The 19196-nt window shown below is 39.4% G+C and overlaps 2 protein-coding genes across 4 annotated transcripts in view; one reads left to right on the top strand and one right to left on the bottom strand.

The window, feature by feature from the left end:
* The window catches only part of shroom4 (shroom family member 4), a 117129-nt gene that overhangs the window by 74486 nt on the left and 23447 nt on the right, over positions 1-19196 (bottom strand). The window contains exons 1-2 of one of the 3 annotated variants that reach the window (XM_067580676.1): positions 8846-8900; positions 8295-8522 (exon numbers count right to left, since the gene is read on the bottom strand). The exons of 1 other annotated variant lie outside the window; for it this stretch is intronic. In XM_067580676.1, coding sequence (XP_067436777.1) covers positions 8295-8417 — 123 coding nt within the window. In that variant the 5' untranslated portion in view covers positions 8418-8522; positions 8846-8900. Of the gene's footprint in view, positions 1-8294; positions 8523-8845; positions 8901-19196 lie in introns of those variants that run through there. One more of the 3 variants, XM_067580675.1, reaches the window with a different exon arrangement.
* bmp15 (bone morphogenetic protein 15) lies at positions 13876-17803 on the top strand. Its single transcript, XM_067580685.1, has 2 exons — positions 13876-14378; positions 15725-17803. The coding sequence occupies exons 1-2, from the start codon at positions 14039-14041 to the stop codon at positions 16732-16734; spliced, it is 1350 nt and encodes a 449-aa protein (XP_067436786.1). The 5' UTR covers positions 13876-14038; the 3' UTR covers positions 16735-17803.

The following is a 19196-nucleotide window of genomic DNA, read 5'->3' on the forward strand; positions in this document are numbered from 1 at the left end:
TAGTCTATGTTATAGTCGATTAATCAATCAATAATAAGTTATTGAACTATTAACTATTTTGATAATCATCTGGAGTCTTAATTCTCAGACTTCCAGCTACTTAAACATGAATATTCTCTGGTTTCTTTAGTCCTCTATCATATTAACAAGCCTCAATATCTTTCAATATAAATAAATATGTTTCTTTTTCATCTAACAAGACATTTCAGGACGTCACCTGAAACAGTGATGAACATTTTTCACTATTTTTTGATAATTTTATGGACAAAATGACAAAATAAATGACAGATTAATCTAATCTAGTCTAATTGGATGATAATAATGTGCAAATTGGGTGCATTTCCATCAACGTCTTGTGTGAAATCTCTTGTGGAAAAACACAAACTACTTTCAATGTATCTGCATGTCGGACAGCAAACGCCTGATCAGAAGAAGAAGAAGAAGAAGAAGCTACATCTGGTTGCTTTTTGAATATTTACTGAATCCGTAAATCCAACTAGTGTTCAGCGACATGGCGATGTATACACAGCGAGACAACATACTGTACATTTAAGTATTGCATCATTTCTTAAAAGTGATGATTTGCTGCTTTTCACTAATTTATACCATTGTGAATTCAATATATTTTGTTTTTGTACTAACAGGGACAAAACAAGCAACCTGAAGACACCGTTGTGGGAGTTTCTTACTGTTTTCTGACATTTTACAGACAAAACACTTACTGAAATGATTTAAAAAATAATGAACAGATGAACTGTAAATGAAAATAGTGATCAGTTGCAGATGTATGACAGCAGAAAGAGCTCATTGTTTAAGTCGACTGGTCCACACATGTCCATCGTCCGTCCAGCATTTAAACCCTTTAATGACAAAACAAAACAAAAAAAAAAAACACCCACTCACCTAAAACAAATGTTTTTACTTTAATAAGTACTTTTAACTGAATTTTCCATTATTCTTAACTTGATATTGTGGAGAAATATAAACATGAATGTGTCCTTTATCTGTCTCTCTCATCAATATGTTCTATTGTGTACCATGCTGCAGCACAACATGTGTTTTTACTTAGTCAGGACAGTTAGCAAAGCAAGTCAGGGCAGAGGACATGGAAACACACACACACACACACACACACACACAGTACAGACAATAGCATCTCTATCTGATGGCATCCTCATCTACCCCCTGCAGAGCAGATTGCTACTGGAGGCTACCTTTACTGGAATGCAGGGAGTCTCACACACACACACACACGTCTGTTTACCAGCCCAAGACATTTGGTCGCATACCTTCGACCACATGTCAAAACATTCTTTTTTTGTAAAAATCCCTGGATTTCTGTTACTGTCAACAGCGGGGACGGAGGAGACAGATTATCGTCTTCCATCTTTGATGCCTCTTTCCGGGGGCCGAAGCAAAATTCCCGACTGCTCGCGGTGTTTTGAAACATGCACGGCTGGAATGCTCGCCACAAGAAACGCTGCCCGGTTTCCGACAGAAGAACAAGGAAAACCCCCTTTCAGCCTCAAATAGAAAACAATAAAACTCTGCGGGAGACTCGTCCAAACAACACGCTTCATACCCACATGTAACCACTTCCAGTTTAACCGAGGTGAACTTGTGCACTAAAGACATTTCACACTCCTATAGAATCAGAGAGCATCATATATAGTATTGAGTGAGTTAGTTCTGGCGAGAACAGGCCATAACAGGGGATCAATCATTATAAAGTATCAATTCAGCAGTTATCTGTTAATAAAACCAATAAACTCATTATCCTGGTCACCTGTGGAGATTAAAAACTTGAGGTAAAATCAAAAAAATATGATGTTTTGCCAAGATTCAAGTCACAAACGTCCATCACAGGTGGGAACCATTAACAACCCAAAACATCATTGATTTTGTCACGATTGTCAATATTTGTCTGTGATCCACATGTACAAGATGTTTGATATTGGTGCCTACAGTTGTACCAATGATATGTTACATTTTCAGTCGCTTGTGATCTTTAGGAAGACTCTACAGTCTAACAACTACCAAATAAAAAATCCAAGAAATGATCTTCATACACCCCACAGTGTTTGTATCCTCACAGTTTATTCAACCAAATACTTTTACTCAGTTCTGAGTCCAGAGCTCAACACAAATTTCCTCTTTGGGATCCCAACTCAAAAAAAAAAAGGAGTTCATCTCAGTCAAAGATGTGGATCGCCAGGAAGAGACGGGTTGATAGTTGGCAGGCCGGTTAAGGAAGAGGGGGATGAAGATGTGTGGAACGTGCGGAAAATTAATCGGCGACTATTTTCATTCATTTTTTTAAAGCGAAAATACCAAACGCTAACTGGTTCCAGTTTCTCCAATGTGAGGCTTTGATGCTTTGTTGGTGTTATACATGAAAGTAAACTGAATTTCCACAGATTCTGTTGAACAGACAAAACCTGAAGACGTCACTATGAGCTTTATTTTTATAGACAAATCGATGAATCAAGAAAATAATCTAAAACACCACTAAACAAACAAACTACAGGTTACAACAAAGTCTGCACATCCATATGATGAAGTGAATGCAGACCAGTGAGGTTCTGCTTCAGTCCACTCAGACTGACTCTTGTACAACATGTAGAGTCTGATGTTCATTTAGATAGCGGACATGTCTGGTCTGCAGAGCTCTGGTGGGAACAACACAGTACAGACAGTTCACATGAGCAACTGTGATCCATCAAACTAACTGTTGAAAACATAAGACACTGATTCTTAAGAGAACAGCGTTATTTGGCAACTGATTCATCTTCCTTAAAATTGGCATACGAGCGGAAATTTAACAAAAACTCCTCAAGATTTTTTGGATTAAGCGCCAAATTCAAGGATTGTAAGCAAAGATTGTTTCTATGAGAGTTGTTGAAATGCCAAACTGTCCCACGGGAGCGCCGTCTTACAGTCGGGGAACCGCCAGAAACATGTCCCAAACACTAATCACCAGAGAGCTCATTGTCCATCATAAAAAACACAAATGAAAGCGAGCTGACAGCTCAGCAGCAGCTGCCCTGTCAAATACAACAATGGAAGGAACTCACTACTTATTCATGCCGACCGCAGTTGACAAAAGACACAAAGAGTATAAAAGATGTTTGTTTAATCTGAGATGTCACAAAATACATAGAAATGACAAGTAGTAGTCTTCAAAATGATGAATCACCCAAAAACATACTCGTGTCTGTGATTCTGTCCCATGTCAAACCCATAAATGTTTTTTTTAAACTTTTAACCCATTTCTACACTTATTCTACTTTCCTTACTTATATTTTGTTGTTGTTCTTGGAGAGAGGGGTTTGGAAAAAGGGAGAGTTGAACAAAGATACAATACATAATGTCAAAAAACTGCTAACTGACTGTTCGTTCAACACCTCCGCCATATTGTGATTGTCAATCTTTGGGTTTTTCCACATGATTATGGGGTAGCAGTCAGAACATTACTAGATATAAAGAGTTTTGGAGGTGGTGTCTTTTTTATCACCTTTACAAAACCAAAACACAAGAACAAGAAATGGATTAAACTGTGTGTTTGTCTGCTCTAACGCAAAGCATTAATGTTAGCTAGCCTGGCTATCTAGCTTATAACCTACCTAATATCAGCTAATTACACAATTTGTGTGGTTACAGGTGATTTCAGGTCATATGTTAGCAGCTTTGTCCTGAACTGTAATCAACTTGAGGAAGTTTACTCAAGATTACTTTGTTGAACTTATCGAAAACACTATCTCATGTTAATATGCAAACATCTGAAGGTCGTCATGTTAAAAAGAAATAAATGTCTTACACTACATTTTTCTTACATTGTGGTACTGTGTCAGCATTAAATCATGTATGTAGCCAAATGCATATTTAAGACCTTTAGCGAGGTTCTGAAAAAGTTTCCAACCAAATCAGGCACCTAATGTTAATTACCTAGCTAGCTATAGCTAACAAAATTTGAAACAGTTTTAATGCTGGTCAGTAACTAAAAACAAGAGGCCTGCTTTTGTCTACTTCTGTCTGAAATCAAGGGCCCATTGTTTCAGGAATGAATACACATTTTTGGTGCCATTGTTACAATGTAAATGTGCAGTGCTATAAGGTGATACGTGCACTAGGGGGGAGCGTTGCAGCTATTAAACCAGAATGCAACGGAAATTAACACAAAAGCCAGGAATTAATCCAACTTTCAACTCCAGAAAACGACCCTCATACATGAAATTAGATAGTAATGTTTGCACTTTTGTCTCTCAGTCCTCTGATCAACTAATCAGCATTGGCTTGATGCTCAGATTATTGACTGGCTGTTCATAATAACCTGCAGACAGACTAACAGAGATAACCTAATGACTAACTGGCTAACTGGTTCAAGCAGATAAAACCTTAAAGTCCCAGTGAAAGCAAAGTTAGAGCGTCTTTAGCTTCTTTACTGTGATGTATTTCCCAGTAAAACAGAATATTTGAGAGGTGTACAGTTACAAGAGGGACTTAAACCAAATCCTTTGCATTTGATTGGCCCGCTAAAAGTGGGCGGAGCTTCACACACACCTCCCTCACCTGTTGTTAGATCTGGAGGAAGATGAGGGAGAGATGAATGAATTAAACCTCAGCAGCCACATCTCTTCCTATCTATCTCCATACTGCTCTGTTAGCTACTATGACCCACAAACAGTGAAGTGAACAGTGAACTTTGATGTAAAAACACTATGATACTGATTTTTGGATATATATTTAACATATAACAAGATATAAATGAACAATTAACAGGGAAACAGGATTAAAACTGGGAGAATATGTTTTTCATTTCACTGGACTTTAATCTCATCGTGTCATCGCACAGCTGATCATCAGCTGCTGGGAAAACAAGTATTCGAGTTACAGAATTATATGCATGTGCACTACACACACACACACACACACATACACACATATCTCCACACCCATCGACACACACCCCACAGTAGTAATTTGTTATGCTCTTGGTGGAATGTTGACCAAATGGCTTATAGCCCGCTGCTGTCTCAGACTGTGGAAGCCACCCTTCCCCCTCCAGAAACACACTCAAAAGGGTCATGCACACACACTATTCAAAACGTGGACATGCTGAAAGGGCAACCGGCACATTTATGCACTTTTTGTCTCAACACACATGTCTACAACCGCCCTGGATACAGTGATTTCACTCTAAACTCACCCGATATTCGCTTATCCATCTTTTCATCTTTTCCTGACATCTGACATCTATTCGCTTCACGTTCGATCTGTTGAAACTGGACGGATGAACGGATGGATGTCAAAAAAAAAAAAAAAAAATGTGAAAAAGATTCATCACAAGTTCCCAGAACCCAACCATTACCAAGATTATTTGTTTTGGAGCTGTGAATCCCTTTGTGAGACGAGTCATCAACTTCTGGGTTTCAAAGTTTGGACTAACGCTCCACTTACTTCACATTTGGATCTATTGATGAGATATTTCTCAGCTGACGTGACAAATAAACATCGTTCCAGAGTAAATAAGTGTCATGCAAGTGTCTTATCTAGTGCTGCAACAATCAGTCGATCACTTTTTAAGAAAACATCACATTTCTCTTGTTCCAGCTTCTCAAATGTGAAAATTTTCTGGTTTCTTTAGTCTTCATTAATAGTACACTGAACATCTTTGAGTTGTTGGTCGGGACGGAGACATTTGAGGATGTCATCTTGGGGTTTGGGAAACATAAAAAACTGACATTTTATAGACCAGACGACAACTAGTAAGTTAATTGAGAAAATAATTGACAGATTAATAAATAATAACAACAATCATTAGTGGTAGTCCTAATCTTGTCTCATCTGAGGAGCAAACTTTTGTAAAATCATCTGATTGGAGCCAATTAACCATTATTTTCAACATTTTTTTCAATATTAAGACTCTTTGGTCCTTAAATCATCCAAATAACAGTCCAAAACCCTGAAAAAGTATTGATTTATGATGATAGGAAACAGAGAGAAGCAGAAAATCATCACTTTGAGAATCTGGAACTGTTCAATCAATAATAAAAATTCTACAGTTCGACCGATTGTTTCAGCACTAGCTCCAAAACCAACAGAGTCACTGGTGCAAATACACATCCACCGGTTGATGCACCAAGATTATTCACCCACCTTTTTGACGTGACATAGTTCTGACACATATATATATCAATACATGATGAGAACTAGTGTTAAACTGAAGTATGTCTGAGCTTTTAGTGGAAAAACAGAGTGCATGTGTGCGCACATGAGTTGATTTCCAAAAACTATTTAATACTTATCCCGCTCTCTATATCCGTCCCTTTCCTTCTTTCCCTCTCTCGTGTTCATCCCCCCCCCCTCTCCTCAGTCACTCGCTCTCACAGTCACACACATGTTCGTCCCCCTCTGTCGGAAGTGAGGGGATTACGACTGTATTCAGCTGTGGTCCATACAGACACAGTAAACCTGTGTGTGTGTGTGTGTGTGTGTGTGTGTGGAGGCTGATGGAAACTCTCTCTGGCCCTCGCTAAACCTAAAACACATTATGCACTCATGTCTTTGTCATGCACACACACACACACAGACACACGCTAACACACACACACACCTCGACAGTCTGAGCTTTACCTTTTCTGTGTGTTCCCGTCTTACTCCTCTTTCCTTCAAGGACTTAACACTTAATCATTAAACATTTTAAAACACTTTTCTGCACCTCAGTTCCCTGTCCAGCGTTCACCGCCTGAGCTACTTTATTGTGTGTGTGTGTGTGCGTGTGCATGTGTGTGTGTGAGTTTTAACTAGTAGCCACCGGCCACAAAACAGCCATAGAGCACAGTCTGATTTTTATCTCCTTTAGCAGTCCCAGTCACATTTTCCCAGGGGCTGTGTTACTGCGTGTGACTGTGTGTGTGTGTGTGTGTGTGTTTCCAGATGACTGAGCCAGGCTTTTCCATTCGCTGCTGCTGTGGTGAATATAGATGTGAACCGGCCAACGTTTACACCGCCGCCCCTGCCACCACCGCCGCCGCCGCCGCCACCGCCGCTGCGACTTCTCAACAGGCGTGGGCGAAATATATAGAGAGAGCAGAGGTTGCACGTGAGCTGGCCTACTTATGCACTGGACTGGACACACACATACAGAGAGAGAGGGAAAGAGGGAAAGAGAGAGAGAGAGACCACCCCCAGCAGAACACACACACCAATAATTACTTGCAGTAATTCAAAGACACCCTCCTTATTTCCAGCAGCTCACCGCCCGCGGTGTGAAAACCGTGAGAAGAAGCCGGGGAGGAAATGTCGGCCCCCGCAACTTTATCGCACGAGACGACGAGGTCATGACAAAATCTGAAAGTGAGCACTAAATCTCTCACAAAGCCCTTCAACGTGCACACAAAGCACACCTGAAACCAAAACTCCCATCCGAGACAATAACAGTATGTGTCGTTCTGCACACTTATCAGCTGCCGTGCCTCATGGTTTCCTCCTCTCTGCAAAACAAGCTCATTTATTAATACGCTGTCAGTATAATAAAAGATTAGCGATGTTCCAAACAAGCACCCTATCGTTTCAGTCGACTGCCAACACTTTTTTAACGTCCAGTCAATGAAGTAACAGGAAGATGGACAGGAAACCCTTTGACCCCAAGTTTGAGAACCTTACCATTAGATAATATAGGGCAGGCTTTTTATTCATACACAGTGACAGCTGATAAACCTCAAACATCTCCGGATATTTGCTTCAGCTTTGGACAATAACTTTTTATTCTCTACAGAAGAGGAGGAAGAAGGAGGAGGAGGAGAGAGGAGGAGGAGGAGGAAGAGAGAGGATGGAGAGTGAAGCTTCAAATCTAGCAATGCAGAGGTTTATATACAGAAGAGGTTTTCAAGAAAAACAAGCGTTTTGCGTTGTTGTTTTGTTTTTTTGGTTTTTTTTTTAGCATGGGTTGAAAAGTTTAAACCAAGTTACCAGCAGCCAAGCACACTGTGAATGAGAAAGCAGCCACTCAAGCCTGCAAAACTCAACCACAATTGCTGTTTTGGTTCAGCATGAGTGTTGCAACAACCACAACCTTACAACATACAATTCCTATAATACTTTGGCGTGTGATACAGTGTAAATATGAAACCAAAACTGTAAATATACACATAAACATAGAGTTTAATATTGGGGAGTATTAGGTCACTTTGAGTACTTCAGACGCATTTTAAAGTCATTTTAAACCGTATAGCGGATATTTCTCATGCTTACATCATTATGTCAGTAATGTCAGTGTGTGTGGGTCAGCTTACTTTAGTGATGATGAGCGGCTCGCCGTGCTCGAGCCCTCCTTTCAGCGTGAACCCCCACGGCGCGCCCCCGGTCAACTGGACCTGAATGTGGTGGAAGGAGACGAGCTGCTCAACCGTCTCCATTCTCCTCCTTCCGGGCCGTTTATCCGTCGTTTCTTCCCCCTCTTTCGGTCGGTTCAGCTAGCTTAGCGGTGCCGGTAACAGTCCCTGCGCTTCTCCATCACCGCTCTAACAACAACAACGAATGGATGGATTGGAGGGACGGAGTCAGTGGGAGAGTGCAGGAGGGGGGAGGGAAAAAAAAGTTTTTAAGCTAGTGTCAAGCTCGGTGATGGGATGCTGAAAATGGCGGTTGCAACTTCCGGTCAAGCGTTTAACCGTCGACGAAAAGTAGACTTTAGCGTGTTTTACAGTTGTAAAATCACTCGGTACACTATCACATGATTCTACTAATTATTTAATGTCACATCTACAGCTATGCATCCGTTTATTTCTTAAAAAGAAGCAAGTTTAACGCTTCTATTATAAACTCTATATCAAGTGTTTCCGACCTTGCGTTGGCTGGCTTGACGCAGCTTCAAACTTCGAGAAAACTTTTCCCCAAGCGAGGGAGGTGGCCCCTCCCACTGTTTAAACGTATATGATTGATAGAAAAGTCAACCAATCGCAGAGAGGCTCTGGATGGCTTTGTCCAATCAGAATCAGCAAGCGGGGCGGGGCTACCGCGGTAACAACCGCTGTATTGTAATAACATCAGGCAGAGTCACAGCCAAATAACAGTATCAATGGAGAGTGGCTGACCTTTTATTTGAAACATGAAACCCGCTATTTTACCGCCAACCTCTGCGAAAACTATCAGTTGATTTTAAGTACTGATGACCAACCCAAACATTACAGCTTGGCTTTCATCTTCACATTTAAATGCCTGTATTGACGTTTCCAGATAACGTTTTAATGATATTATTATAAGTCCCAAAGTAATATTAGGCTATTTTAGCTATAATTGTACTTGACATAAATACTTTTAAATTACTAAAGAGTAAACATAACTTTATTCCTGACTAAACTTTACTGAATACTAATTATTTAAAGGATAGGTTCACAGTTTTTTTAACAGTCAGGTGCCCATATGAACAGTGAAAGAGGGTTTCCTCTCTGTAATCATTCCTCCTGTTCATACTGGCTATTAATAGATCCCCTTCAAATGTGCTTTCGATGTAAGTGATGGGGCCAAAATCCAGTGTTTCCACACAGTCATTTTGTACAAAAATGCATTTAAAAGTTGATCTGAAGCTTATATGGGTTTCAGCGGTCTGTGTTAGTCATATCAAGTGGATATCTGCCACATTTACAGTCTGTTTAGCATCAAATTCCCTCTTTGTGTTTCCCTGTTGAGCTGCGGTGGAAGTAGAGTAACAAAAAGAGGGACTTTGGCACTAATCCCAGCAAGAAAACAACATTGCAAAGTGAATATATAAATATATATTAATTACTAATAGCGAGTTAATCACTTTTTCCCAGAATCGAGTTCCAAAGAATATGTATTTAAGCACCCAGCTGACCTCATCCACACCAGCAGAGGAGCTTGCACAATTTCCTTTTTAGTCTGGAGGAGGCAATAAACTCTATGTATCATATAACATTATCAATTGTATAACTCAAAATATTTATTTAGAGTGCATCCCACTCTGCATAGGTGAGTGAAATGGTGAAAACCCCTGTTGATATCGACAGAATCAACAACCTATACAGACATAAAAAACTACTTATATCTGTAGTTGTCTGTCAGTCATTAACATACTTCAAACATCCATCTCCTGTGATTTCATGAGAAGTAATTATTCTTCCATACTCAGTATGCTAACTGCACATTACTTCCACAATGCTTCCATACAAACAGCTCATGTCCATCTTGGCTTTAATCGCGATATATGAGAGGAATCTTCGAGCGCTTTTTCAGTCTCTTGACACCGAGTTATCCCTTATATTTCTGCTCATGTGGATGATGAATATGATCCAGTATGGTCAGGATATGCACATGTTTGATCGAGTCACCAAAGACTATTATCATTCTGCCCACAAACTGTTGTAGCCTGAATCTCATTTTTCTGGGTGAGAGCAAAGATTGTCAAAGCCTTCCTCCATCCATGTTGAGGCTCTGCAGACCTGCAGTGTGAGCACGTACAGTACATGGGCCTCCAGGCCAACAACAACATTTGATAATGTGTCCCACACATTTCTAAAGTCTTACCAATCTTACCAGTCTGCTTGTCTAACCACCATATTAAGGCACATTGAAACAAGCAGTTACAAGCTGTTAAAAACTTCACATAAGCCAAGTTTGCTGGCATTTTTAAAATTGTTTTCCTGTTTGTTTGAGCTTCTTGCAACAATATAATAACAGTATTATCCTTTATTATCTAAATTAACATAACACATTTTCTTTACATTTTAGTAAAGTTGACACTGCTGTGAGAGATAGGAAACAAATAAGAGATAATGAAAGAGGTAGAGGAGATTTTTGAATAATTGACTCATAGCTATATGTGAGTTTCACTCAAGCCCAATGCAAAACATGCATATGATGAACAGGATTAATTAAGTTTTCATCTATATCTTTATCTATTTATCTGTTATTTTTATGAATACCTTTTTGAGTACTTTCATGATTGCTAAAATTTGTAGTTTAACCTTTTACCACAGACTGTTTTGCCCAGGGGACACTAGCGATGTAGTACTTTCATGGACTGCTAATGCTATGAAAAGTTGACATGAAATGTGTATCGATAGATTGGACTCTTGTCGTTCCTAAAATAATGCCCTGTCCTAAAAATAGTAAATAATCCAGGTACAATACATGTCAGAGTATGTAATTGAAACATTAAAGGAAATATCCTTTAAAATTTTGTTTCCAGGAGATGAAATGACCGATATTAAGTCCATTTCTGTGCGTTAAGTATTTAGCTTAGCTAGCGGTTAGCTTAGCTTAGCATAAAGACTGGAAGCAGGTGGAAACAGCTAGCCAGGTTCTCTTTAAAATTAAAAAAAAAAACACCTTCCAACACCGCTAAAGCTGACTAATTCATGAGATTTATTTTTGTTTAATCCATACACAAAGTGTACTGCAAAAACAGCAATTAGTGGTTAAGCTAGGCTAAGCTAGGCTAACCACTTCTCGACTCGAGCTCAGTACTTTAACGCACAGACATGAGATTGATTGATTGATTGTTCTTCTTATCCACTATACTTTGGAAAAGAAAGTGAGTGTGCATGTCTCCCTAAATGTATCTTTTAACATGTTGTGTATCCAGGTAGCGTTGGTGTTAAAGGCTTCATTTAGCAATTAGCAAATGGGCTACATCTTTTAAAATGTTTCTGTTTTGCAATCAAAGCTCCTTACAAGGCAATAAAAGTGCGTTATATTATATAAAGTCGAAGTTAAAACAGTTTCCTGCTGCCTTTCGGAGTTAACAACACACAAAGTTACCAGTGATACTATCTTTCAGTGTAGAAATTGTGTTTTTTATCGTGAATTTCTTCATGGAATAAACTTGTGTGTTTCTGCCTCAGAAGCTTTTGTAGCCATTTGCTGTTTGTCCTCCATAGTTTTTTTTTGTTTTCCCACACTCTCTCTGCAGACTGCAATGATTGGGACTGTAGATAATCACTGTTGTGGAATGCCACCACACACTGCAGTGCCATTTAACTGAATGTGTGTGTGTGTGTGTGTGTGTGTGTGTGTGTGTGTGAACAAGCGACTATCTTGAAAGAACAAGTAAAAGGGGCTTGATAGAAAATCAAAGACTGAGAGAGAAAGATGTAAACATGCCCAGACATCTCACCTTTCCTCCAGACCACGAGGACTTTGTTTTGGTCAGATCAGTTGTTCTAAAGGCCATTTGTGTTCTCGGAAACTTTGGACTGTAATATTTGGTTTGGTGGGGAGTAATGCTTTCAAGTGAGATCAAATTTAAAAGCAAAAAAAAAAAAAAAAAGGAAAGGAGACAGATTTTTTTACAGTATGTGTGTTTTCTTTTTCACTTTGGCAGGTTTTAAATTTCAAGTTTACAAGAGGCAGGATGTCGTCCATTCAACTCCTCCCTGCTGAAAACAATTATTTTACCAGAAGCCCGGGGATCCCAAAGCTCTCGGGCTTCAAATTATACAAGTGGAAACAAACAACATATCAAAAACTGCAATCAGAGTCGTCAAAAATAGTCTGGGAGTAGCCTGAATATAAAAAAACTAAACCACAATGCAAACCAAGATTCTTTTTATACCAAAGACCAAATAGGGAGGGAGTAACAAATTATTCAATGTACTGTAACTAAGTGTAGCTTTAATTATAATTGTTGGAGTGTTTCGTTAAGTCAGCATTCTTAAAGCCACTGTGTGTATTAATATTTTAGATTATTCCGATCACATAACTTCTTTTGTTTGTAGAGAAATGAAACAGTCCAGGTGTGTTGCAGTGTCTTTCTACCACCTGATGGCGCCAGTGTGATTCAAGTGAAGAACAACTTCAGCACTTTTTACTTTACTGAATACAGATTTTGTGTCGTGTCAGCAGAAACTAGCTGATCCTGTTGAATTGTGTTGACTGTTTTGCTTTTAATGTGGTCTTTATTTTGTTTTTATGGATAAGTTCAAACTCTGCCTTCTCAATTTTTGCACCGCACAGTAAAAATGGAAATTTTGGATCTCTAAAATGCTTGTCAATGCATGTGTTTTATTTATAAAGTCAGTTTTCATGTAATTAGAATTTTTTTTCATCCCATTCAGAGCCATGTGGTTGTTGACATGAAACCAATGAGTAGAAATTCCCAAAATGTAAATTTGCACATTGATAGCAACAGAGTTTTTACTCAGTACTACAGTTTATACACAGAGATTACTTTGACTGATATTCTGCCTTTTTTTAATAATATAACTTGATTTTGAACATTTTTTACTTAGCAAAAGAAATTAGCATTGCTTCAAACACACAGAGACATACTGAAGACAAAATTTTAATGGCATAAAATATGCATTAAGAATTAAAACTTTGAGTATAAATGTACAATTTAGGCTTATTGTATCATTTGGGTGCACAGAAAGAGAAATGTGTTATCTTTTTTATTATTTATCTATTTATTTTGTTTACATTTTACAAGTCAATTCATTTTAATTTCTGGTATTTTGCCTGTATTGGTGTCCACATTTATCACCCTGTGTATTTTAATCACTTGTAAAGCACATTGAATTGCATTGCATTGCAAATGTGCTATATAAATAAAGTTTGATTGATTGATTGATTGATTGATTGATTGATTGACAGTGCAAGCATGATTCCACTAAAGAATAAGTTCAGTACAAAACTGGTGAAAACAAAAATATCAAGATTATTTAAATTATTTTATGTAAATTGTTTAACAATCATAAAGGAGATGATGAGATGTGGAAAAATATGTAAATTTACAGAAAGTAATTAATACAGAGTGTTCAATAAAGTAATCAGAGCGCGGGTGCAATTTTTACGCACGTTTACGCACCAGTCACGTGGCGTCCCTGCGCTCCTGTTGGCGGCTCACGCACATCCGAAGGGTTAATTGGGGTCACCGTCAATCTCAGGAAGTTGATTGTCGAGTCCAAAATGGCCCGTGACCAGGTGAGCCAGTAAATCACGCCCTCGGCCGTGCGGAGGATGGTTGCCAACTATAGCCTCGTTGGTGGAGCTCGCTAGCACCAGAGGTTTTATAACCAACATGAGGTCGACCCGCACCAAGCACAGTTTACAGCGGTTCTGGGTCCGGACCTGTTTTATCTTCCTGTTGTTTTCCACCTGCGCCGGAGAAATGGCCTCCCATCACACCACGCTGAAGCGCAGCCGCCAGAGTCACCAGAGCGCAAAGCACAAAGGCGCGCACCACCGGCCGCTGACGGACGAGCAGAAAGCGGACCAGAACCTGCAGTTCATGTTGAGTTTGTACCGCAGCGCAGCGGAGCCGGACGGCAGACCTAAACAGCACCGAAAGTTCGGCTCCAACACGGTCCGCCTGTTGAGACCATCGGCGTCATCGGTGCATTACCTGCCCGCGTCAAGAGGTGAAGGAGACAAAATATTCTCCTCGAATCTGCATTTGTAGCAATCACAAACCAGCCATTAGAGTCAGTTTTGGGGGAGAAAGATCAGCGTTTTTGGGCTTTGTGATATCTTATTATGCAGGCTTTTGATTTTCTTGTGTTCCCCCCAAAACCAAGCACACCTACATAATATCTCAGGTTAAATTATGGAAGTTTTATACTTTCCAGAACAGCCTTTAAATAACAGGATTGCTGATTTTTAGTTTTCTGGTTGCTGGCATGACTGAAGGTGATTGTACATATGTGGTTATTGTTCATGATACATTTACTTTGAGCTGTGGAAAGGCTCAGATGATGTTCCCCATCTGGTCTTTTCATATATTCCTAAAGAAGATCCTCTAATCAGCGGCTCCATTAATCTGCGTTTTATGACACAGATCAGATTGCAGGTAAACAACATATTGAATTCAGAGATTCAACCTTTTAAAGACCGACTCTTCTACACTATTTGCTCCACATGAAAACTGAAAACAAGTAGAGCGAAGGCAATATTGTCTATAGACAGCAGTCAGTGTAATAATAAATACATAAAAGTACAGCAATGAATAAAAACAATAAATACAGGAATATTGATCTACCCAAACCACCTTGAGAAAGCAGTGAGAAGAAGCCAGAAACTAAAGAACCACTGTGGTAAATTTTGTATTGTTTAGAAAAAGCCAATAGCTGATGGATTAAAAGACTTCATATCTGTAAGTGCCACCTGTGGGGAGGAAAGCAGTTAATCTCAGACATGCTTCTGCAAAATACTATTGTTTTGGCTCTGAAGGTTGCAAATAGCTGAAATGTTTGCTTGTATTGCTTCCAATTAAACCTCTCATCTCTTGCAAATTCAGTGCCATGGTGTCTGTTTCATATGGGACACTAATCCAATGAAGCATTTTTGATTTTTACTGATTTTTAACTGAAAAATACAAAAGTTTTACACTGATTTTTCCGTGTTTATTTATACTACAAATGCATACTTTTCTAAAACGATTCAAATTAGTTTTTAATTTTACACTTTTTTTTGGTATAAAGTATGAAAATGATGAACCCTAAGCATCATGGAAGAAAAGTCTTATGAAGCTTGGTGCTAGATGGTCAATCTAACTGTTATGTTTTTACTTGTTCACTGTATATTGTATTTTTAAAATGTGAGAGACAGAAGTGAGGAGTGTTGGGTAGTGGGAGGGACTGTATATCAAAAGACAAATTCTAATAAACTCGAAGTTGCCAAAAAAAGAGTTTTTATGAGGAAGGTGTCAGTTTATAAGGCCAGAGAGGGATTGACTGGGTCTAATTTTTATGCTTTTTCTCTCCTTCAGACCACCACTACACATTCACAGTGCAGTACAACCTTGACACTCTTCCCTCGGAGCAGCTGATCAGAGCTTCGTTCATCCACCTCCGCTCTTCTTCTCCTCCCTCCACCACCTCCTCCTCAACCTCGAGCACTTCCCAGGCCCTCAAACTGCCCAACTGCAGGGCTCAGATCACTGCGCTGGGCAAAGACAGCCTGGTCACCATGGATCCTCACGAGCGGTGGACGGAGACGGACATCACCGCACACGTCAGTGGACACGTCCAGCAGGGGAAGGACCAAGGCTCTGTAGGACACTTGACCCTCACGGCCCAGTATTGGTGCACAGACCCTGGGCACACTGAAGAGGACAGCGGCCTCTCGTGGTGGTGGACTCGTCTACGAGGAGGAAAAAGATGGGGAGGGGAACCTCACCTGGAAGTGCCATCACTTCTTCTGTATCTGGAAGAAGAGAGAGAAGTGAAGGACTGGATGGGGGAGTTGCTGGGGGTCGAAGAGGAAAACATTGGGCAGTTGCACCCATCGGTTCGCCGCCGCCGCCGCCGCTCCAAAGACTCCTCGTCTGCGGAGCCCAAAGATCCTTCGCTGGACGCTCTGAAAAATGCCCCCACTTCCTCTTCCTCCTCCTCTTTTTCCACCTCCCCCTCTGCCTCCATCATCTCCGATATCCCCAACTACAAGCGCAAAACGAGCACGCCCAAGAACCGCTGCAAGCTCCACTCGTTCCGCCTCTCCTTTGACGAGCTCGGCTGGGGTCACTACTTCATCGCTCCACCGGTGTACAACCCTCGGTTCTGTCAGGGCGACTGCCCAAGAGTTCTCCACTACGGTTACCATTCCCCCAACCACGCCATCATCCAGACGGTCATCAACGACCTGGGCGTCGGGGACGTTCCTCCTCCGTCCTGCGTGCCTTATAAGTACATGCCCATGAGCGTACTGGTAGTGCACAAGAAGAAGGTGGAGTACAGGGAGCTGGAGGACATGGTGGCCGAGTCGTGCACGTGTCGCTAGAGACTTCAGAAGCTCATGAGAAGCACTGAGAAAACAGACTAAAGGGGGCGGATTTGATGGGTCATTTGTCTGATCTACAGTTTAGCGGCTAACCATAACGAGCCTGAGACTGGAGGCAGGAAGTTGTTGTGGTTTCAGATCTTCACCATCCCTGTTAAAGCACTTTAAAAGTCGGCTGCTAAGGCCTGGGAAGAACTATGGGCTGAAAAGATGGGAGAATGTGTCCGTTTTGTGATTTAATAATTGTGGAATAATTGCACTGTGAGCTGGTAGACGGCCCTTTGCAGATTAATGAATGTGCTGGTTGTTAAATTTATTGTCGCTATAATGTAATTTTCCTACTAAGATCAAAGCTGGGAAGCATTTTAAGCCAGTTGAGGGAAACGTAACTAACTTAGTATAAGTGGTAATTTAACTAAGCTAAACCTAACTGTCAGGGTAACTTATTAATATAATTTTTTTTTGTTTGTAATAAAAAACTAAGTGGCTTATTTGAAGACCAACGTATGTAGAATCCATCTTCAATATTCAATCTCAAACCACAGTCATCTAATGAATATTTTCTTTATTGTGATTATCTGTGTATTCGCTAATATTTTTCTGTTTCATTGTTGTTGTTTTTTCATTTTTTAAAAACCTGATCTTTGCCTCTCATCAGGGCTACAAATCTTGCAACAAAGCCTGTGTCTGTGTGTGGAAAGAAACATGTCTGGGTAATGTCTTCGCACTGTGTGAGATCCTCAACACATGTAAGAAATTAGAGACTGCCAAAAAATCATTTTAATGGACGAGGGGTCGACCCTTTCTGATGTCTGGCCAAATCGTGTTGGATGTAACTGTAAAGGTCTTGTGACATGTAGCATGTTCAACCTGAACTTTTTGTACATATTTATAACGGGAGGGTTCTCCAAAAACTTGTCTTACAAAAAAAAACACAAAACGAAGGATTAAGAAAAGGGGTAACAGTCTCGAAGGTTAAAGACACAGACGGGAAGTCTTGTCAAGGAAAAGAATGCAATTTTTATTACGAATGAAAATGAATAATAAAATAAAATGCATGTTTTCTAAAGCTTTTTTTTAAATCATTTTTGATGTCTTTGAAAAATGTATTCTATCATTTAAAACCAGAATAAATCAGAGCTTTAATCTCAAAGTTTAAAACAACATGGGTGAGAAGTTAATAGAGCAAACTCCAACTGCTGAGGAAGATTGTGTAGTATGATTAAAAGCTACAGAACAGATGCTTAGTAGTTTTTGTGACAAGATTGTTTTGTCAACAGAATTATTGACACCAGCCAATAAAGTAAACGTACAGGAATTGCTCTTATTTGCAGTCTGACAGTTTTACAGTGTAAATTCGTGACATAATGGTGCAATTATGAAGAATTTAAGTACCTTAAATCTGCCCTAAATAATTACAGTTTACTTTTTACATAGATAATTCACTTAATAATGTACACTGAAATTATTTAGGTATTAATGACCTTACATTTTTCATAACTTTACCATTATATCAGGAATTTACACTGTAAAACTTGTGCAAGATGCCAGTGTGATTTATTCGTGATTTTATTCTATACTTAGTTTCGTTTTTTGCACAGGTAACAAAACACACACATTAAAAGATTAAGAAAGGATTGTACTGGTGAGATTAAGAAACAACAGGGCTTTTGTGGCTCATCGAAAAATAAAGAAGTCAAGGTTAATACAGAGAAAATTGGAGTTTATCAAGAAAAAAACAAAATAATCATGACACACATTAGTACAATCAGAAGGAAATATAAAAGAGAACATGATAATATGTGCCAACAATAAAATAAACATTAAAAACATACATCAGTTGCTGCTAACAGGCACACAACTGCTGAAAAAGTTAGAAGAAAAGCCTGCAATATATAAAAATGTAAGCAGTTTGGCTCATTAAATAAGATTAGTTTAAAGTTTGTGGGATAAATAAAGATTGTCTTCATATTGTGACCATTAATACAACTCTTGTAAAGCATAATCTTCGATAAATAATCTTTTAACATGCTTTTCTTCTATGTAAGCAATCATTTTTAAGCAATAAGGTGCATTAATGCAGAGAGTCCAACAGATGGCGCTCCTCACTAAGAACAAATGCTTATATGTAAAGTTTAAACCAGCAGAAAAGAACCTAGTTTGTTTTATTTCTCACAGAAAAATGAAAGGAATATATTTGGACAACAACAAACCTCTCACATCTTTAAAATAAAAACAGATAGTGTGTGTTTATTGTGTGTCCAGTTTGCATGCAGTGATCTCTGTGGCCTCTGTGAAGGTTTCATGAACCTTCTTTTTCCTTGACCTTGCTATCAGAAGCCTTTGAGGAAGGTCATGTGAGCTTTACATGAAGTAAACAGGTCAAACTGGGCACAAACAACTGAAGCGCGCCCTTTGTCATAAATATGTAGATAACTAATGTTTTCTCAAGTTATTGAGCC

The sequence above is a fragment of the Thunnus thynnus genome, chromosome 22 (assembly GCF_963924715.1).
Source record: "Thunnus thynnus chromosome 22, fThuThy2.1, whole genome shotgun sequence".
Lineage (NCBI taxonomy): Eukaryota > Metazoa > Chordata > Actinopteri > Scombriformes > Scombridae > Thunnus > Thunnus thynnus.

Bases quoted from the DNA above. Each gene is read 5' to 3' on its own strand.
- bmp15 (XM_067580685.1), top strand. From the start codon at position 14,039: ATGAGGTCGACCCGCACCAAGCACAGTTTACAGCGGTTCTGGGTCCGG. The intron at 14,379-15,724 runs GTGAAGGAGACA...TCTCTCCTTCAG, and splicing joins TTACCTGCCCGCGTCAAGAG to ACCACCACTACACATTCACA.